The sequence below is a fragment of the Channa argus genome, chromosome 12 (genome assembly GCF_033026475.1).
Source record: "Channa argus isolate prfri chromosome 12, Channa argus male v1.0, whole genome shotgun sequence".
NCBI lineage: Eukaryota > Metazoa > Chordata > Actinopteri > Anabantiformes > Channidae > Channa > Channa argus.
Window position 1 is genome coordinate 25,038,216 of NC_090208.1, and position 22,935 is coordinate 25,061,150.

General features: G+C 38.6%; 1 protein-coding gene across 5 annotated transcripts in view; it reads right to left on the reverse strand.

Moving 5' to 3' along the window:
- Nucleotides 1-1,427: 1,427 nt before the first annotated feature.
- Nucleotides 1,428-22,935, reverse strand: part of afap1 (actin filament associated protein 1) — a 100,617-nt gene continuing 79,109 nt past the window's right edge. For 4 of the 5 annotated variants that reach the window (XM_067524858.1, XM_067524861.1, XM_067524857.1 and 1 more), the window contains 11 exons: nucleotides 21,653-21,728; nucleotides 17,095-17,247; nucleotides 16,628-16,839; nucleotides 15,813-15,958; nucleotides 11,306-11,420; nucleotides 10,588-10,833; nucleotides 7,486-7,612; nucleotides 4,198-4,362; nucleotides 3,859-4,049; nucleotides 2,582-2,749; nucleotides 1,428-2,358 (listed from right to left, as the gene is read on the reverse strand). In XM_067524858.1, coding sequence (XP_067380959.1) covers nucleotides 2,332-2,358; nucleotides 2,582-2,749; nucleotides 3,859-4,049; nucleotides 4,198-4,362; nucleotides 7,486-7,612; nucleotides 10,588-10,833; nucleotides 11,306-11,420; nucleotides 15,813-15,958; nucleotides 16,628-16,839; nucleotides 17,095-17,247; nucleotides 21,653-21,728 — 1,626 coding nt within the window. In that variant the 3' untranslated portion in view covers nucleotides 1,428-2,331. The remainder of the gene's footprint in view (nucleotides 2,359-2,581; nucleotides 2,750-3,858; nucleotides 4,050-4,197; nucleotides 4,363-7,485; nucleotides 7,613-10,587; nucleotides 10,834-11,305; nucleotides 11,421-15,812; nucleotides 15,959-16,627; nucleotides 16,840-17,094; nucleotides 17,248-21,652; nucleotides 21,729-22,935) is intronic. The other variant, XM_067524859.1, reaches the window with a different exon arrangement.

The window sequence follows — 22,935 nt, forward strand, 5'->3', positions numbered from 1 at the left end:
CTTGACCTGCCGGGCTTCTAAACACCACCACACGCTCTGGAGTCGTGCTGCAGCCCATTGATAGCCTCCAATCGTTGCACTTAATGTCTACTCCCAGAAGCCCATTAACTCTTAAGCAAGGGAACTCTGAAACAGTGAGGTGCAACCCATGGATGTGTTGTTGAGGACTGGATAGAATGCTCCAAAATGGTGGCCTGTTCACTCCGATGACACATGATGCTGGCAGGGTGCCTATGTCAAAAGTGTGTCAGGTTTTTGGTCCCACAGAATATGAAGTGCACAAAAATTAAGAAGATATCTCAGATAAGATTTTAGATATTTTCATTGGATTGTGTATCTGATTATATAAAAAGTAATTTACTAGAGTTTTTTTATACCCCAAAAAATGTGCTCTATAGTTATTAGATTAAAAAGCTAATGGGAGACAGTGTCTGAGCTCTTTCAGCAACTATGCTTTTATTGTTAAAGGCAATAGAAATGTAACGATACCAGAAACTCCGGTACGAAACTGACAAGACTTGCGATACAGTATCAGATTTTTTAATGGTATTGATAATAAAGTAAAAAAGATCCTTCTGTATGGCTTTATGTATTTGAGTGCTTGTGGTGGAGTCCTCCTTGCACTGTGCCGCGCTTTGACTGTATGTTGACGCTCACGGCAAAGCACCACGGTTATGTTTTTCAGCAGTATCATTAGTGGTGGCTGGGTCCAGTGTTTTGGTCACATAGCTCAGCAGCAGCTGCTTGGTGTTGCTCCAGCAATGTTGAGCTAGCTGTTCTATAGTGTGACCACATCTATGATGAGTTTATGCACCGATATGTTACCCTCCAAATTCTGTGCTGTTATGACAGCTGCCTACAAACATGCCTCCATGTCCTTTTTCTGTCAAGTGTCAACTAGTAAGAGTCTCCCCTGCCTGAACAGACCAGAATGCTGTCAAATATTCTACTATCCCTTAACAGTCTCTGCTTAAATGTAATATTGTGAAATTACACACATCTCTAATCTTATCTCTAATATAAACGCGGTTGACCAAAACTTTGATTTAAGTATTTTGGCCACAAATATTTGATTAACCATGTAGTAACCTCAGCATAGACCCGCAATTTTAAAGGTTCAAACTATATGGACATTCGTTGTCATGCTGTTCCATGGATAGGTGTGAGTTACTCTCTGCTAAAAAATAAATGCGTTTTTTTTTTAAACAATTGTAAGAAAAATTTAAAACCCATATCTCCAAATGGTATAGACTATTGTTCAGATATAATGTATCTGTGAATTAGTTTATCTGTGAGGAATATGGACAGTGGTAAAATTCCTACCAAACGGGCAATACAAACTGTAACTGATTCACTTTCTGTGTGTAAAAATGTTGTTTGACTGACTCAACAATAACAAGTCTGCTCTGGTTATACACTTGTCTCTATTCTATTTTTTTGGTTTGTTTTTGTCCTTTCGGCTTATCCCATGAGTTCAGGGTCACCAGAGCGGATCATTTGTCCGCATGCCGATTTGGCACATTTATTACGCCGGATGCCCTTCCTGACACAACCCTCCCGAATTTCTACCGGGCCTTGGGACCGTTACAGCACAGCTGGGGGCGGGTTGCATAACAGTCTCCAGTTATGCTTCTAGTAAGAATAAAAGCATTTTGTGCACATGTCCCCGGATTGTGTAAATTCTCCTTGTCAGCAGAACATGGTAACGGCTCTCACTGCCATACACATCTGTAGGTATCTGTTATTTCAGATAATCGTAATAACAATTCTGCTTGTTCAAATCCTTTCTTATAAAGAAGCTGCATTGTTCTCAGCTTGTGTGTTGCAGATTGATTATTGCAATTTTTACATATGCACCATTGTTGGCTGTTGCTGAATGAGGACCAATACGGTGTAGGAAATGGGAATGTGTCCACAAATTCTACAAAAACCTTTAAATACATCATAAATAAACTAAGGGAAGCTAGTATTTCCTTTAAACATTTACAAATAAATATTTGGTTTTGACCGTTGAGCTTGTTGAAATTAAACTGCTGGAACTGATTTAGAGGGAAAATAATTGAGCAGTGGTTGCTTAAATAGAAAGTATAGCGGACAACACAACTTAATACACTGAGCATGCTCAATAGTATAAAAGTTAAAAATGTTGCTACGTCTTTAATGCCGTGGTACTTACAATATACTGAAACCAGACACTTGTGGTTCATGTGCATGCTATGCTTATGTCTTCAATGCTCTGTGACTGTATGAACAGTTTTAAATAAATATTTACACAATTTCTTAAAAAGAAAAAAGAAATTAAGGAGTGTAAGATGTGAGGAGTTGACTGGTTTATGTGCCGTTCTTCTGCTCCCACTCCTGCAAAACACAGAGAAACACACTTAATTTGCATATTCCAACGCATTTTGCATGTATTTGTAAATACATTTTGTATGTGATGGATTGATGCAAAGCACCTAAAGTAAGTGTGTAGTAGTTCAGTGCTTTAGTTCTAGTTTCTCCTCTCTGATCTATGACTATCAGATATCTCAAGTCCACATGTCTGCTACAGATGCTACCATTGCAGCAGCCAGTCTCTCACCTTGGCCTTCCTGAGGACGTGTCCTCGAGCTGGTGAAGCCTTCTGTCCTCCCTGCTGCCGACGAAGCAGTGAGGCACTGTTGACTGGCAAGGAGCATGATTCTGTGTCACTGGTGTCGCAACTGGAAAAGGGAGAAGACTCCTTGGTCCGTCGCAACATCGAGGGGGACTACGCACACAGGGAAAAGAGTTAAACTTTTTTTGGTGGCTGCTGTTAGTGGGTGTTTGAACAGAGTGCAAGAAGAGGACTAGTCAGGGAGGCCACAAAGATAACATTTGAAAGAGTTACCAGCTTTTTCAGCTGAGACAAAAGAGGCTGTGTACATAAAATGTTAGCCAGGTTGTTCACCAGTCAAAGCCACTGCTAAAACTTCTTGATGCAACTTGAGCAGTTTTGCAAGAGCCATGGGTTAGATGTGTGCTATCCAGATGTGGACAGCTAATAGCTCATAGTTACGGCACCTCGTTCATGCACATATCTCAAATTCCTATTGTAATGTAATATACCCGCAGTACTGTATTCGCACACCAACAAGGTCCTGTAGTGAAAGATATACGGTATAGCATTAAAGAGGCATGAGAAGAGCAAACTTTCTTTGAAGTTTCATGGCATATAAATGTGTCCTAGTTGAGCTGACAATTACCAAGCAATCCCACAGACAATTACTACTCAGGCATGCTTAAGCGTTTACATGGTAGCCTGAGTTCAACTCCAGCCTGAAGTTGGCACTTAAACTTAGTGTTTAGTTTTGCACTCAGTAATCAAGAGCTCTGGGGGCACAAAGTTTCAGCCTCTATTTGTATTTCTATGCACATTACTTTTTTTGAAAGGCTCTACCCATAAAATGTGGCGTAAAGGCTGTGTCTTTATTGCTGTTTATGTAATTCTAACAGTCTCGTGCTTTTAGGTTAAAATCATTGAGTCACTTAATTCTGAACTAAACACTGCGGCCTGCTGGCATTTTTTTCACCACTGAGGCAAAATGAATTTGATAAAGTGCAAAATATTCAGCTGGGCGGGACTAGGTGGAGTCAGTAATCCTAATATGCACCTTTTCATCTTCATCTTTGGTGGATGCTACTTCTATATTCAATCAGGATACACGCAAATGAGCTAATTTTGGAATAATCCAGCAAAACGTTACTTGTCTTTTATCTTATTTTGCTGTATCGAACGTTACATTTGCTTCTATTTACAAAATACTATACAATTGTTCAGTAAAACAATAAACAATAAAGTATTAAAAAGGAACCACAAGCACGTATAGGAGCGCTGACCTGGAGATGGGAAGAGCCAGCTTTTGGCTCGATGGTGAGTCCCAAGGTGACTCCTCCGCTCAGGGCCTTCTTCAAGCTCTCTTTCACCTCCGTCAACTCAAGCTCCAGGTTCACCCGCTCTTCCTCCTTCTGCCTGCAGTCTTCCTCTACCTTCTTTAGTTGCTCTGACAGGGAAGTGTGTGAACGTTTTCCTAATGAAGAGAATTATCACAATAGTAAACGTCTGCCTGACATGTTAAACGACATGTTGGAGAATGTTCTTTTCCCAAAGATTTCACCTTCATGCTTATTTAATTGTCAGACATACGTTCTTAATCAATGATGAGCACATTCTCTTACCAGCAGCGGCCTCCACCGCAGCTCGCAGGTCTCTCCTCTCCATCTTCAGCTGGGTTAAATAGTGCCTAATCTCCTGTTTCTTCTTCATCAGCTCTTCCTCCTTGGCCTGAAGTAGCTTGGCATCAGCTTCCACACGGTTCTTGCCATACTTGCACTGCTCCTCATCTGCAAAACAAAGATTGATGCAGAGCACTAAGTATGGTGGAGGGCCTGAGTCATATAACGCTTTCTGATTGCATTTCCAGTGTCAAAATGATGATTCCTCACATCGGTATTTTAAGAACTACAGTTCAAGTTGAATGTTTTACATTTACTGAACTTTAAGTATCTGAGGTTGTTGAAATCTTGACCTAAATAGAATGTATACAGGTAAATAAATGTAAATAAAATGCTGTAATTAATTGCTCAGTGAACTGTTATGGGAGACTGTGGACATGCTAATTATTTTGCACTCTCTTTTGTTCTTTACTTTTCCAAATACATTTGGGTAGGCAAGAGTTGGATTAACCCCCACTGAAAAAGAGTTATTTTATGTGATGGTGCATTGCCTGTGTAGTCTGAATTATTTTTTTTTTCATGGCAAGTCATCAAACCAACAGTATAAAGGGAAAAAAAAGATGATCATGGCTCTTATTATCTGTCACTGAAAAAGACCTTTTAACATGTTTGTCCATTAGTCTGTTCCTGTGAAATGTTTATTGATTATGGTAATTAATGGAAAAAATTACAAATCTGGAATTGTTGACAGACAGACAAAAGAGGAAAGGTTTCTTTCATCTACCATCCCCCATCCCATGTGATCGTTTTCCAGTAGTCATGAGTAACCTCTCTAATTCAAAAATGCGTTAAAAGACTCATGCTGAAATCCACACCCAACTATTAACTCTGGCCTGCATGATGTTTTAAAAGCACCTGGACAATATGCTTTCAATAACCTTGTCCCTGATGTACAGCACAACATACTAAGTAATGTGAGGACTGCTCACTTCCTCTAGCTCTGGAGACATGACTTTTTGTCCAACAGAAAGCAGTATGCCAGACTCGAGAAATACTACATCCCTCTTTCTCAACACTGGATCTTCCCCAAGGTGTGTGCTCATATATATATGTTTGTGCACATGTGCTGAGGTCCATGTAGCCTGTTTCAGTTGCTCCTACCGGTATTTTCCTGTTTTTCTTATTTTTTTGTCATTTTAAATTTGTTTCTTATATTTTATACAATATATTGCTGTTTTTATTCTTCCACTTGGTCGTAGTCCCTCAACAACACCACATGTAAACGGCCTGGCTACGGAGATGGGGGAACTGCCAGCTCCACTTTGGAGGAAAACACACCGGGGATGGAGAAGGAAAGGGTCGCTATGGCGGAGGAAAAGATCCCAGTCTGAGAATAAAAAGAGACTTTTACAGAGGAAGGGATTCATGTGGCGGCTCCCCTGTGTTATCATAGGCAATGTCAGATCACTGGGGAACAAGATGGATGAACTAACTGGATTAGCCCAGAGTCAGACGGAATACCGGGAGTGTAGTTGGATGATTTTTTTTTAGAGTCATGGCTACACACAGATTTCCTGACCACAACGTCTCCACTGAGGGATTACGGTAAGTGAAAAAGAGGGGGCTCACTGTTTTTGTTAACAACAGATTTTGTTAATGACCAATTCTGGTCGTATTACAACCAAGGACCATATCTGTAGCTTGGATATCAAAGTGTTAGCTGTAACAATAAGACAACATGGGTAACATTATACATCTAAAGAAAAAGGAACAGTAGGGAGGAGCTGAGAGATTTCCACAAGGACAAAAAGATGAAGATCTCTGAAGCAAAAGACTGCTACAAGAGGAATCTGGAAATTGACAGCGTTGCAGGTAGATCCTCCCACTGTGTCCTGGATTATTGACTATGTGACTGGCAGACCACAGTATGTACGTTAGCACCACCGTGTGCCAGACAGAGTGGTGAGTAACACTGGGTCCCCACAAGGGGGCAGTCCCCTCTGAGTTCCTCTTTATTCTTTACACCATTGACTTCAGCTACCAGACAGTTATGCCACCTACACAAGGTTTCTGAAGGTGGATGCGGCACATACTTGGATGTTTCAGTAAGGGTGGTGAGTCTGAATACAGGACTGTGGTGGATAACTTTGTTACATGGTTGTGAGCAGAGCCGTCTGCATCTCAGTGTGAAAAATAAAAAGGAACTGGTTATGGATCTGAGGAGGGACAAGGCACTGGTGGCTCCACTTTCTATCCAGGGTCACAGTGTGGACGTTGTGGAGAATAATAAGTTCCTGGGAATGTTTATTGACAATAAATATGACTGGTCTAAGAACACTGAAGCCCTCGACAAAAAGGGCCAGGGTAGCCTCTATTTTGTGAGGAGGCTCAGCTCCTTTAACATCTATGGAGCCATGATAAGGATGTTTTATGAGTCTGTGGTTGCCAGTGCAATTCTGTTTGCTGCTGTGCGCTGGGGCAGTGGACTGAGAGCTGCAGACACAGACAGACCCAATAAACTGATAAGAAGGACAAGTGACATTGTGGGGATGGAGCTGGTCACGTTAACAGCAGTGTCAAGGAGAAAGATGCTATCTAAGGTGCGAGGAATAATTAAGAATGGCTCCCGTCCTCTGCACGACGTGCTGGTGATACATAGGAGCACTTTCGGTGTTAGACTCATACTAAGTGCACTGTAAGTGCACTGCTGGCCGCCACAGGAAGACATTCCTTCTGTGTGGCCTGCTCTAAAATCCAACACATATTTGGTATTTACAGCTTGAGATTTGCAGGAAAGACGAGTTACACAAGACGTTACAAGAGGTCCTCGTTTACACATCAGGCAAAAAACAAACAAACAAACATTAGTGTGAACCACAAAGATTAACAATGACCACAGTGACCCTCTTCAAATTATCAGGGCCTTGCTTCTGCTACCACGTCTGTTAGGCAAGTCTTGCCTGTGTGCGTCACATTGAGAATGTAGAGATAGGTTTAAGGGTTCTGATTTATTTACTCCCCCCTACTTTAACCAACTGTAATTTGGACATCCTGGATTTTCCAAATTGCTGTGGAGTTTGTCTAGAAAGCAATCAGTGGTGGTGAGGCTGGGACTGGGGAGCCAGACACACTGTCTGCTGCTCACTGACAGGACAAGAACTGACTAGGAAAAGGTGGACTACTCTCAAAAGTTTTTATTTTAATAATATTCCAGTATCAACGTAATAGGATAATACAGAAAATAATATTTATGATATACAATATTTACTTAATGACATTGTTGCTACTTACTTGAGTTGTTGCGTTTCAGAGATGCTGTGCCATTTGTCCCATTGACTTCATTCTTCTTGAACAGCTTCTTTGAATCCGTCTTTTTATTTGATGTCCCACTGGTTGTTGTTCCCTTCTTTCCTTTCAGCTTCATTATAAGAAGAATAAGGAGGAGAAATATTGTTAAAATAACTAAAATATTGCAGAAAATATAATAACCCATAACTACATATATATCCTATTATATCCTAGTATATGTCCTTAACCATCTGCAAAAAATGCATTAAATGACTCTTAAAACCCACTAGCACATTATAGCAAAGCAGAGAAGTGCTGATTTCAAAGCTTTTTGTAGGTGGATAAAAATGATAAAAACTTTTATTGAAGTCTGGCTTTGATGCTTGGAGGTTTTTAGCTAACTGATACCTTTGTGGCAGTTAAGCTAAAGGTGCTAAAAAGCTCCATAATGCTGAGGAGAGTTTTAAAGTTGGATTTATCACAATGAGTGGCATGTTTTTGACTACAAAGTGATATTTGGAATCCTATGACAACTTTTGATACAGCTGTACAGACAGCTGTAGGTGGCATGTTTTTCGCAGCACAGCATAGTGGTGGAGAGGTGAGCTCTGTTGCCTCACAGCAGTCCCTGGTGCAATTCCACCTGCCAGCTCTGACCGTTTTGCTCTAAATTGCCCATAGATGTGAATGTGAGTGTGTTTATCCTGTTAAGGGTCACGCGGGTACTGGAGCCAAACGGCAAAAATAAAAAAGTTTAATTCTCCCAGAGACAGTCTTGCACCTTGTTGCTTGTCCAGATTGTAGCAACGTTTTCTATATAGAAGTCAATTAGTTACCAGGAAAACAGATTGTGCTTTTCTGAATTTTGATTTGTATTTTTTTGTCTTGTTTTTAAATGGTAAATGGTAAATATTCTGCACTTATATAGCGCCTTTCTACCTATTGGCACTCAAAGCACTTTACACTGCTTCTTATTCACCCATTCACACTCAAAATCACTTATACACACACACACACACACACCAATGGAGGAGCTGCTATGCAGCTGGCCAACATTAACCGGGAGCAACTAAGTTGGGGTTCAGTGTCTTGCTCAAGGACACTTCGACATGTGACCAACAACTGTGGTGTTAGTGGACAACCGCTCTACCTTCCTGCGCCACAGTCGCCCACTGTGCCTTTAACTGGCCTGCATTTTATTTTCCCTCTGTAAAGGCCTTTAGTAAATACTTATTTACTTAATAATTGTTTTTAAATGCACTCAACATTAAATGTGACTTGACCACATACTAGTATAGTACAGTGACTTTGGCTTGACAGGCCAGTCACAGTACTCACTGCAGTCTGTTGTACATGTCAATGGGAGAAAATCTACTTCTTCTTAGTGCAGTGGTACTTTGTGGTTAATGAAGACGATGTTAACACTGCTTGGCAACGCCACACACAGCACTCACATCAAAACTGGAGAGGAGATGAAGCTCTATTCAACACCATGTGGCGTCTTATGTGACCATGGAGGCAGGGTGGCACATAGAGCAGGGCAGTAAAAATATAAATTAGACAAACAACCAATGTTCTTGGTTGGTAAAGGAGAGGAAGGAAATACACTATATGCAACAACCACATAAAAACGAACGCAAACAATTACATATACACATATAGTGCTATTTACAGTGTATACTTAAAACATGCTGATCATTTACTACACACAAAATACAAGCAGTGAAAACGCTGGGGTTTCTCACAGGTTTCCCTTTACTGTGTGGAGTTTGCATGTTCTCCCCATGTTTGTGTGGGCTTCTTCTGGGTACACCAGCTTCTTCCCACAGTCCAAAGACATGTATGTTAGGTTAATTGGTGACTATAAATTGACTGTAGTTTTAAATGTGAGCATGAATGGTTGTCTGTCTGGAGACCTGTCCAGGTTGCCCAATGACAGCTGGGAAAGCCCCCCCCCCTTTATGGATGTTGTTGTTTGTAAACTTATGGAGTTTAAGTGTTGGTGGTGTTGACACAGATCACGTCTGGAAGAGCTGCTGTACTTTGTTCATCAATCCTCCTCCCATCGAGGCAAAACCTGAATCTGTTTCAATTTACTAGCTACCTTATTGGTGACATTTAAAATTACATTATTGTAGTATTGTATTTTATTGATAGCAAGAAACATCTCATTAATTATTTCTCCACTCATTATTGTTAACTGCAGCATAGCTATACTTCTGTGGCACTTTTAATATAACCTACCTAAGGATAAAGTTTAGAAATCTTCTTTCTACTCCGGCTGAGTCTGTTTGTCAACACACTTTTCAGTTCTGTTTTAACTAGAAATAGCTTCAATCAGCACAAAAAAAATCATTAAAATGTGTTGCTACTCCTTAAATATTTTCTAAACACAGATAGTTCACACAGTACAAATTTGACTGACAGTTGAAGCTTATCTATAAGTTTATGAAGGACACAATGATTCTTTATAAAGCTGATGTAAGTTGTAAATCGGTCGACGTTATTCATTATTATGTTATGCTTCATTAGGTTATGTTGAAGTTGGTAAACAGAGGTAGGATAGCATAACATAAAAAAATAAAATGATCTGGTTCCCTGGAAATGACATGCAAAACACACTGCATGCAGCTTCACAATGAAATGTGATTATAACTGACTTGTACCTAGGCCACAGACAAAAATCAATGTTTGGAAAACATGGCAGATAGTCTTATGTATTTTTTACTTGCCCAATTAGGCAACTGCATGCTGTTTTCCATTTGCCTCATCATAGAGTTTACTTGCCCTGGGGCAAGCCTTAATGTTAAGCCCCGTACTGTAGCTTATTTTCCTGGTCATGTCCAATTAAGTCACATTTGAATCAATCAAATAATTTTTCAGTAATGCCTTCAGTTCCAAAGCATATTGGCATTTTTTTTAAACAATCCTATAGGGACATGTTCTTTTAAAAAGACATCTAGACACTAGACTACCAGGAACTGGTGAAGCAAAGTGAAAACACAAAAAAGAATCCTACAACATACTAGAAGAAAACAGAGAACACAGAGAACTTTGAAAAAGATGACAGGAAGCATTAGGGCAAAACAGAAGAGTGTTAGTCACCTGAGCAGCGCCTTTAGTTTTAGAATCAGCATTGAGGAACTTAGAAGACATTTTAGATACAGGAGTTTTGTAGAGACTGGTAGATGAGGAGGAAGAGGAAGCAGAGGAAGAGGGAGGTTTGGGATGATAGCGAGTAGCCAGTTTGGGTGAGGGTACGTTTTCATAGAGGTCAGCATTCCCATAGTGGACCTCCTCTTTTATTTGGTGCCCCCCTGTGCTGGGACTGGAGTATTGCACCTCTGGCTCCTTGGTTAGACCAGGCAAGCATGTGAGAGCAGTGGAAAGGAGAGGAGAGGAGAGGAGACACACAAAATATAACAGAAAATAAAAATATACGGAGAACAGAGGTGAGAAATGGTAATATAATGTCAGTTAGGTAACATAAATGTTATTGCTATGTATGACATTATAGGGGAACGACACTAATATTATACATGTTCCTACTCTACTACTGTGATATTGATCACAGCTATTTAATAGCCTCCTCTTTAAAGTCTGATGGGTTACATTATAGAAGTTGATAAATCACTAAAGTTTTTACAGTTTTCACAGTAGGAAGTAGGATGCTATCACAAACCACAAAGATGAAGATCATGTTACGATTTAAAAGCTCAAAACAGCTGCTAAAGTGAACATGTGGTGAATGTTTACTTTTTATTTGTTCAGACTAGTTGCACCAACCAGTGAAAGGAAAAGGTTTTCATGCTTTTGTCCTTACCATTCCATTAATGGGAACATCATCATAGTGCAGAGCCATTCCAGTGGGACAGGCGTAGCCATTGAATGGGTTGTCTAGGTATGGGTTAGGTGAGACTGCACGCTTACTGGTGAAACTATGAGGAAAATATGTTGAGAATTAATAAAAGTAATCCTCAACTTTGAAACAAAGAACTTCCATCAACTTCATCAATAGTATTCAACATGTACAAAGTAAATAAAATAATAAAATAAAATAATAGATAAACAGAACAACAGGTAGTCCAAATTGACTTAAACAGACTTTTAATATAAAATAAATAAATAAATAAAATAAAATAAATTAAACAAGTCCTTGGCCAGCACACGAATAAAAGCAGAAAATGTCTTTAAACCCAGTTATTCACAAGCCAGAGAAAAAAATAAAAGTTATGAGGGTCTTTTTTGAGGCTTTTTTTTTTTTTTAATACAGAAACAGTAGTTCCTACTTTATGTAATCTAGTAGTTCATTCTATAAAGGGGGGGCAAATGGAAAAATCTCCCTCCTTCTCCCTCAAGACCTGGACCTCAATTTGGGTACAGTTTATAGATGGCTATTAGATAACCTAAACAAGGACATACAGTCTGTCTTTGTTTAAAGGGACCTAATTTTTTAATTAGCACAGTTTATCAGCCTGTCCATAGAGCTTAGATCATCAGATGACATATGATGAGTTTGTTTATAGTCAGATGACACAACATAAGATTGTTTATAATGTGCTTTGATACACTAATACCAATATTTCTACGTCGTGGAAGCATATAAAAATTGGCCCTAAAATTTGTGCCTTAGACATTTACTAACATTAGACATTTACTAACTGGAAGTAAGGTCTGACTGAGTTCCAAATGTGCTTAAATAAAAAAATCATGATCTATTGCATCAAATCAAGTAGTCACATCCAGTAACACCAAGATAGATTTCAAGCCATTATTTACCCTAAGATCTATTCTGACAGGGGCTGGTTCTGTGCTATAGCTATTTCTGAAACATCTGAAACAGGCCATGTTCATTTTTTATTAATAGGTAATTTTTTAATTGTTTAAAGTGTGTGTACATATGACTTTTCTTTTGTTTTTCTGATGAACAGGGGTTCTGAAATTGGTTTTTCATGAATCAAGACTCAATCATTTTTATTCAGTGGCGAAATGACAGCAGCAGTGGTGGCTGATCAATAGTCTTCCAATTACCCAGAGAAAGGAGGCAAAAAATAAACCAACATGTAAATAGTAAAGTAAACATGCATTAACCATTGTTAACTCTACTTAGGCCTGTGCTATTCATGTCATTATGATATGATTGCAAAAGCTGTATTTAATTAATTATGAATTATTCCATATACTTCATGTGTGCTGGAAATATGAATGTGTGTGTTTAATGTCCCTGAATGTTCCTACTGTGATTGGACAGTTCTGTTTCTGTCTGTTACCCACCCACCGTAACTGTTTGAGTCCCACTGCTGCTGCAGCTCAGAAATGTTACTACAAGTGAAGGAGAGGTGAAATCAACCACCAAGAACAAAGAAAATGTAAGTTTATTCTCTAAAAACATTTTTACGAGGTGTTCACAAAAAGAAAAACAAGAACAAAGGAGCTGGGGTTCAGCTGCAGGTTGGTGATTGAGGCTGAAGTACACCGGGATTTTTTCCAGCTTTTGTTCTGACAAACAGAAGCCCCTTTCACATACGCATTGGAATCCTCCTGACTTTGTCCAATAACACAAATGTCAGAGTCAGACGCTGTTGACATTATCCGGACATCCTGCAAGCTCCCTAGTACAAGGTCCTTTTTATGTGTGTGCGCTCTAAGCTGTAAGCAAAACACTGTTTCACAGGTTTTCTATCATGTTGTGCCTCCTGTGGGCGCTAACTTCACACTAAAATCAAACCAGATTTCTCCTATGCTGGCACTTCTCTCTAGTGCAATCTCCACCTGAGTGTTACATTTGTAAAATGCAATTCCAGGCTGATTTGTCCTGACATTGCCAGAAGTTTATATGTTCAACAGGCTAGAGTTAGTTACTAAGTAAAGACTAAGTAAGAAAGTAAGTAAAGACTTTTATTGATTGATTTGTTTGATTGTTGATTGGTTTATTATCATGACAAATAAACGTGTGGAACACGTTCGGCTGTAGCGACTCCTGAAGGGACAAGCCGAAAGCTGTTGATCGTTGATACAGCTGTAAAGACAGCTGTAGTAAGCTAATATTTAAAATTACAACCCCAATTCAAAAAAGTGGGGATGATGTGTAACACGTAAATAAAACAGAATGCAATGATTCGCAAATCTCACCAATCTCTACTGGACATCACTGCATGGGCTCAGGAACACTTCCAGAAATCCCTGTCTGTGAACACAGCTCACTGTGCAATCCACAATTGAAAGTTAAAGCTGTATCATGTAAAGAAGAAGCCATATGTGAATATGATCCAAAAACAGGAGAAAGCTCATTTAAAATGGTCTGAGGCAAAATGGAAAACTGCTATATGGTCAGAGTTAATCATAATTTTAAACTCTTTTTGGAAACCATTGACGTCGTGTCCTGCACACTAAAGAGCAAAGAGACCATCCAGCTTGTTGTCAGCGAACAATTAAAAAGCCTGCATCTGTGATGGTGTTGAGGTGCATTAGTGCGTATGGCGTGGGCAGCTTACACATCTGGAAAGGCTCCATCAATGCTGAAAAGTACATAGACGTTTTAGAGAAACATATGCTCCCATCCACACAACGTCTCTTTCAGGGAAGGACTGAAATATTTCAGCAAGAAAATGTTAAACCACATCCTGCATCGATCACAACAGTATGGCTTCGCAGGAAAAGAGTCCGGGTGCTGAACTGGCCTGGCTGCAGTCCAAAAAACATTTGGTGCATCATAAAACATACAATCTTGCAACAAAGTCCCAGGACTGTTGAGCAGCTAGAATCCTGCATCAGACAAGAATGGGACAACATTCCTCTCTTAAAACTCCAGTAACTGGTCTCCTTGCTTCCCAGACATTTACAGACAGTTGTTTTTGTACAGACTCAGTTTTACACATCACCCTTTTCCAACTTTTTTGAAATGTGTTGCTACTATCAAAATGAGCTAATATTTTCCATAAAATGGTAAAATGTCTCAGTTTCGACATCTGATATAATGTTTATGTTCTATTATGAAAACAATAAAGGTTGATGAGATTTGCAAATCCTTGCATTATATTGTTATTTATGTTTTGCACATTGTCCCAACTTTTTTTGAAGTGGGGTTGAAGTTTCTAATCTTATGACTCTGAAGAGTTTAACTGGGCCAGTGACTTGTTGATCGGTATTTACAAATAGTACTTATCTGTAAAATGATCATAGTGTCATCACTACATCATTTTCATGTTCTGATTCTTTAGTCAGGCCATGTGGTTCATTTGACAGAGACTAGTGACTAGGACTTGAGAAAGAGGAGCGAAAATGTATGTTAAGGTACTATTACTGTTACCGCATTCAGCAACATCACAGTGACCTGGTCATTTGGTTTATTTTCATACAATTCAGTTTTTCAGTTATACATGTTGGTGGTATTATGTGATGTGGGTTGTAATTTAAAGCATTACTAAATACTGTTTATAATAAACCCACACTTAGCTCAGACTCACTGAGTCTTGGTTACTTAATGCTGTAAAAGTGCCTCATTTTTGGAAACCTAAGCTGTACTTTTTGAGTTGGTTTGCCATTCCTCAACTGCCCCTGACCCACCCAAAACACAATTAAATGACAAAAAATAGATAAAGATACATACTACTCCACGGCACTTGGGACTTTTGAGGGTGGAAAAATACCACTAACCAGCAAAGTATTTGAAATATTTAGTATATCCTAAACAAGGCAGGGGAAAAGGATTTATTGTTTGAAGAGAGCTCAGTGCAGAGGTGGAAGAAATAAGTTGTTTAATTGAATGTTTAATTTAATTATTTGATCATTGTGGAGAAATTGCACAATAGCTACTTTATCATGTGCTGGTTTGAAGGAGAGAGAATGCTGGGGCATTTTTCACTGGAAGCTGTGATATTGCTTTAAATATTGCAAATTATGGTAAATGGTCTGCGCTTTTCTACCTATTGGCACTCAAAGCGATATTCCTATTTACCAATTTAAACTCACACACACACACACACACACACACACACACACACCCACACACTCCAATGGGGGAGCTGCGATGCAGCTGGCCAACACTCATCAGGAGAAACTAAGTTGGGGTAAAGTGTCTTGCAGCAACCTTCTGTGCCACAGTCGCCCGAACATCACAGTTATGTCATGGAAGAATTTGCCAAATTCCTCTCATTTGCTGCTTCACTAAAACCCCATCAGCATTGAGCTTTTAGGGTTTAAAAATGTAATAGTGGAGAAAAGAAAGGATGCCTTGCGATTCTAATTTTAATTAAATATCACAACTGGACACACTGGAAAAAACCATGAATAATAAAATAAAAACCACACACAAAAAGTGTGTTCCTGACCAGAAGGACTGCTTTGCCAGCTGGATGACATTGGCAGTGGTCTCAACATCAATGTAGTCATAATGCAGAGTGGCTGGATCAGTGGTGGAGCCTGTTTCAGCCAATAAAACCCCCAACCAGCGACCCATCTCTTCAGAAGAGGAGGCCTGGAAGTAACGAGAAACATAACCTGCTTACATAATATAAACATTTGTCTGGAAGAAGTTATTGCTTGTGCAAAAATTGCAGTTGAAAGTATACTGCAGTTCGCAGTATGTCTCTAACAACTTCTTGCATCTTTTGGTTTAATCATGTAACATAACTTCAACAGAGCTCAGCCTATTTTTATTTATTTATTTTTTTCGCATTAATATTAATTGTTAAAATTAAGCATTTTTTATTTTGTTGTAGAAACAGGCCACATGTTCAAAGGCTTAGTAATGATACATTTTAATAAGGAAAAGGAATGGAAGCAAATGTCCAGCAGAGAATAGCGTGCAGTCGAAATGGAATCAAAACAAACAAAATGGCAAATGGAGGAAGATTATACACACCAACAGTATCAAAAACAGACAAGTTAACTGGTGGGTGGAGGAGACGTTTGACCACATGAGACAAAAACACACAACAAAAGAAGGAAAACATGACAAGCTGTGTTTCCTTTTAGTGGTGTGGCTGTGTTTTAATGCAGATTCAGACATTTTTGCTTCATGTAATACTTGACAGTGGAGTTTTAGTGGCTTACTTAGATATAGAGCTGCACATCTGTTGATATAAGAGATGAAATAAGAGATGAAATGGATGGCACTCATAAATAAATAAATCATAAATCCCACCTCCAGTACAGCCACTTCTTGGCCGTTACGAAGCAGACGGAAAGCAAAGGGGTGCTTGTGATCAAGGCCAGGGTTGACCTCACAGCCTCGCAGGGGCAGAGAGGCGATGTGGCTCTTCAGGTCATCCTGATCCTTATGGAGGAGAAGCTGGTTGTCTTTAAGGCGACACCAGCGCTCCCGCCAGCGGTTATTGGACAGCACATTCAGGTAGCCTTTCAAAGTATATACCAGCAGACAGTTTGATTATACTTGTTTTTATTATATGCAGCCCCACTGTGTTTCTGCTTATGGATAGCATTTTTCAGAAATAAATATGGATTTAACATGCCGGTCTTTTTATATTGTACTTTTACTTTTGGGAAATGACAAAAGCAATTGTTGGACATCTACAGTATATAACAGCTTTTCTATCAAGTCAATGAGACATGACTAAGACATTTAGGATAACTTTAAGATCTTTATCTTACCGCATGTTGGTACATCTTCCTCTGCTGATGAGGTCTGCTCATCTGTGGATGGCTTTTTCTTGCCCAGCCCAATGATTTTAGTGATTTTCTTCCCTGCACCCTTCCCCACTGTTCCGGTCTTCTGCTCTGACTTTGAGTTCTTCTTTCCTTTTCCTTTAACAGATGGAGGAAAATAATTTAATTCATGACTTTAAATTAATGGGGGAAATTAGTAAAGCACTGCTATGCAATGCAAATGTGCTCAACCATCATAATGTAAACACAGGAAATTAGCAAGAGAGAAGTTGCATGTTTATTTATGTTGATTTAATTATGCTTAGGTGATTCTGTAACACCATATTTTGTACAAAAAACATTAAATTGAGCATTAAACTCTACTTTGAACAATTGTAATTTCATAATCAGTTGAAATGGTTTTAATAAGACCCTTGTGGGTTCAAAATTATTTGTTAGTGAACCGAATTCAGTTTGAAACACAGAATTGCTACTGGTCTAAGTAAGGTTATTTGAGTGGGCCCTGTTCCTATAAAAACATAAGAAAGGGAAACTTAACAGTGTACATTCATTTGCAAAGAGTTCTAAAGTAAAACAAGCCAGATCTCAAGAGGCTACATCTGAATTTCTGTCTAAATAGTCTCATCTTGTCTCACTTGTTTAGATATTATGTCAACAATGTGAGAAAATAAAAAAGAAATGATGACAAAGCAGTCATTGATGCCATACTGATGCAAAAGTGAAAGTAAAAGGTAACTGAAGAAAAGGCTGCTAACAGTGACTAGAGTGACTCTAGACACATGCACAAAAAGTGGGATACTGTGCATAATTATCAAAGCTGGTTTTAATACACACAATAACCTCCGCTCTACACAAATCAGCACTTAGGTTAATAGTTTAAATGAACACACTAATGACATTTCTTTCACCCTACATTGTCATTCCTGATGTGATGTCACAACTACCACAGAGACTGCTTTCATTAAATACGAAACCATCAGAAGCCATTTTGGGTAGCAGGGTTTTTCTTGTAATACAAAAGTATATAAACACATGTCACACACAATGCAAGTCTAAGGTGAAAGCACATTACACATTACACTTACACATGTGAAAGTGATTCAATTTTTATTTTTTTTTTAAGGGAATTATATTATGTTTCCCCTTCAGGAGAAGGAGATGAGGAAAATTGTGATCGTGTAAATTTGATTCCAGTAAATTAGCTCTTTTTGTTACCAGCCATGGAAGGAATGTAGCTGATTGAAAAAAAAGTGGGTTTTATGGCTGATCGAGGGAATGAGTGAAGCATGAGAACAATGGATGGACTAAGATCACGAAATCTGAAGAGTTTAGTATATTTATTTCACTGATAAACCTTGTATCTTTCTTAAATTAAAGTAAAAGGGAGTAGTAATGAAGTCTACATTACAGCAAGCAAAGCATGCAGCTGTAACTAGCTTCAGTCCCCCCTTTAGCAGGTGAGACACATTATCAGTTGGGTTAAACTCTAGTGATTGACTTTGCTGAGTCTAAAAACTACCACTTTTTTGTGTTGATTAGGTCCTTTGTTAAGTTGGTGTTGTGTTTTACATTTGTTTATTGCTGCATAATGAAGCCCCTCTCAATTTGGTTTGATGTCATTTTTCTGTAAATTTATAGAGAAAATGTTGCTGCACACATACGACTCCATCTTGGTCTGAGCAGTCCATAACACTTGTATTTTTCTACTTATACAGTCTTCTTTGACTTGTGGATTGTGATATCTTCAATCCTGCTCTGTGGAGGTTGCTGGTGATGTCAGTGATTGTTGTTTTGGGGTTTTCATCTGCAACACATCTGTCATCAGCTTTTGTGGTTTTCTTTGGCCGACCCGTTTTGTTTATGTTGCTCAGTACACCAGCGGTTTCTTTCTTTTTCAAAACATTCCAAATCATTGTGTTGGCTATGCCCAATGTTTGTGCAATGTCCTTGATTATTTTCTTTCGATCTCAGATTGAAAGATTCTCAGATTGCTTTCCTTAACTTTTTTGCCTCGTCCTCTATCCACTGAAATGGGAACTGATAGGAAAAAAAGCTCAAGTTAATTTTTTAAATTGAAAAATAGCAGTGATTGATTTTAAACCATCTTTTCCCTTCTTATGGTGTATATTGTGTTTAGACCGGGGAGGTGAGGATGTTAACTACTTTGTGCTGAATGATTTATCTGTACTTTTCTAAATAGGCCAGAAAGGTTAGTTTGCTGGAGAAGTAATCAGCTATCTAATGTACGTAAGTACACTGAGCTCAAGTGAGAGATCTTTGTAAATCGCCTTTCTACATTCCCCATAGTTTCACAGCTATGAACTACACAACAACTCCAAGAATCACAGCTCTATGCTGACTCCAAATAAAAAAACGAATTGGAGATTTATAATTAACTGCTTTTTGGAAACTAGCTTCAAACATAAAAATAAAAAGAAAGTGTTAAATTATAGTTGACAATCCCCAAAAAATTATTTAACAAATGACAAATAACAAATAAAACTAATTTTTTTTCTCCCAGAGGTAGTTTGCCTGTTGAGCAAACTAATGGTAAATAACCCGACTATTTCAATCATATCTGTTTGTTTTGTAGTGCAGCAGAGGAAAAACATCTCTGTGGAAAAACCATATTAAATCCAAAAGCTCATTCATCATGCTTCTTGCATTATTATTAAAGGTTGACCTTTTCAGAGCTCACCAAGATTCTCTTCTAAATTATGAGACGGAAAGGCAGTTGTAATATTTCAAGATTTAGAACTAGGTTGGGAACCGTTCTAAGTTGGTTTAACAAAACAATAATATTGATAATGTAATTAACCATTTAATTTAACTATTATTGTAACGGTATTGTGTTTTGTGGTTAGAATTATTGGCACTGCGTAAATGCTGTGTTTTATGATGGGGATTTCACTCTTAAATGGCTAAGCATTCACAGATGGTAAAACAGACACAAACCTCATAAAAAAAGCCAACTCGAAGATAACTTACTAGCTTTGTTGAACACATGCAGTTGGTCTTCATCAGATCATAAGGTTTGTTCAGTTGTCATAGAGTTAAATCTGTCGACATGCAACCTCAGGATTTGTTATGATACATAAGTGGTTAGGAGATCTGGGACATGGGTATTGAGTCTAATGCGACCAAAATTTGGGAATGCATTGTAAAACTACTGTTCTTGAGGTAAAAGTTTAACTTTAAGCTTCACAGATATTACACAGATTATGAAGGAATGTCAATATCATATGGCCTTCAAAGGATGCTTGAGCCCACCTTGAACAAGTTGGGGTTATGACCAACAGAGCAAGATTTAACATCCTTTATATCACTTTATTTTAATAGTCACTGCTCTTAAAAAGAAAATGATCACTTTGTCTTTTGTTTTTCTACCTACATAAATTTACATGTAAAACAAGCTGGAATGTGTGTAATGCTTTTTCTCATATTTCTGGATTCTTCTACATGGATAAACTAAGAGTGTGAAATGCCATGTTTTGTAGCAGAAACTTATGGCAATTTGCAGTTTAGTGGTTCTGCTGCTTTTCCATTAAATTTCACAAACGTTTTCTCAGATTGCCCCAAATGCAGGAGGCAGGAAGGCAGCTTTAAGGTGGGTATCCTCAGTTTTTCCAGTTGATTGCAGGCAGACAAAAATAAAGCAGGCCGGGCTTGAATCTAAACCTAGAATCTCCAACAAACTCATCTCTAAACTTACTGTCGATGCTGCCTCTTTAAACTTTTGCCAGGCGACAGGGAACAGAAGAATTTGACACAGTGATGTGATCCAATAGACCAACAGCAAGTGTGTGAAAAGTGGCTGACTTAAAATTTTTAAGACCTTAGAAACAACATAACCGAGGTATGTGTGACCTAATTGACAGTGGCTGAAGCTCGGAAGAAACAGAGCTCAATACCAAAAGACGTTGTTGCGTCTGCGTTGGCCCTGAGATAGACTGGCGACCTGTCCAAAGTGTACCCCGACTCTCCCCCGATGACAGCTGGGATAGACTTCAGCCCCTCGATGACGGATAGATGGATGCTGGTTAGGTAATGTTGTGGGGGATACTTTCTTGGCACACTTTGTAATACCAATTAGTACCAATTCATCACTGTTTAGGTATTGAGTACTGTTGTTTTTCCTGACTAGCTGATGGCTACTTTCAGTAGGATAACACGCTATGTCGTCTGTAATTAGTTTTTTGAACACAACGATAAGTTCACTGGACTCAAATGGCCTCCACAGTCACCAGGCCTGTATCCAATAGAGCACCTTTGGGGAGTGTTGAAAGGGGATATTTACATCATGAATGTGCAGCTGATTCTATCATCATACTATCACCCAAATCTGTAAAGAATGTTTGCAGCACCTCATCAAATTGGTGCCACAAAGAATCAAGGACATTTATAAGGCAAAAGTGGGTCCAACTCTAAGTAATAAAGATTTTTCCCAATAATATAATGACATTTTGAAATCACTCTGAAACTGCGAGAAAACAATACAACTTTGAATATTCATTCAAATGTTCTTGATGCTGTGGACCCTCACCTTGGTCCTTGCAGTCGCTGTGTCCATTCTCGTGCGTCGCCTCACCATCTGAACTTGGCCTTTCACACGATGCCTTCTGGCAGCAGGAACACCATACACATACACAAGAAGAAAAGTGCATGCACAAAGAGTACAAAGTGAATGAAAACATCAACGAAGATTTATCGCACAAATACAAACGACTATACATTATAAAAATCCCTAAAAGCATTTGTAACCCATCACAGATGAATAAATAACTAAAGCTGGTCTTTTGTTTTCTATGCCAACCTGGGAGTGGTTCCTCAACAAAGAGCCTCCACAGTTACTACAATTGGGAATATACATATGTCCTTTGTACAGTATGTTTCCAATGTTAACACACCATCTTACAAACACTGTTGGTGCTGATGAACCTTGATCAGCACCGACTAGGCTGGACTGGCACTGACCTGGAACAACTAGGTCTGACCATTCATCACAACCAAATCACATTCAAAATCGGCCACACAGTCATTAAGCGTGTGCCCTATTTGGAAAGGAATTTGAAAATTCACAAATTGTTTCTCTTGCATCATTTTCTCCTAATTTTTGTTTCCTCTTCCCTTTGTTAATTTTCAAATATAAAATGCCAACCTCTGAAAAATCCAGCAGTACTCAAAAGTGCAAAGTTGAAAGAACTTTGAAAGAACTTTCAAGCTAATCAGACTATAAAGCAAAAGGACACACTGTAAAATTACTAAGGACTGATACCTGTTTACTTATACTTTGATCTTTTATCTGACATGTTACTTAGTTCAATTACATGTCCTCTCAATTTACTGTCCATCAATGTGGTCCCTCTTTTGTTTGCAGTCTACTAGCCTTAGCTGCTAGCTGAGCAGACTCTTACTATGGGAGTGTTTGTTTTATTCCTTACATAGAAGAACAGGTTGGTGAATTAATAGTTGCTTTATGATAAACAGGATACAGCAGTCTTGACAAGGGAATGTAATGTTCTCAAAGGAGCACTCAAGGCATCATTATGATCATGCTAAAACAATAATATATGTAGCTCTAGTGTTTGATTTCATATCATTTTAATAATTTTAAATCCACCAACAAATCTGCTTATATATCTAAGTCATAATAATAAAATTATAGAGTGAATATATTACGCTTTCTCCTAACACTTGTTAGCCAAGTTGTACTTCTGCTCTAATCAATACTTGCACTGTAGTGACGCATTACAAAATTGTCTTTGGAATTATTTAGCAGCTTTCACTTTGTTTTAGTTTCATAGTCTGAAGCTTTACAATTTCATT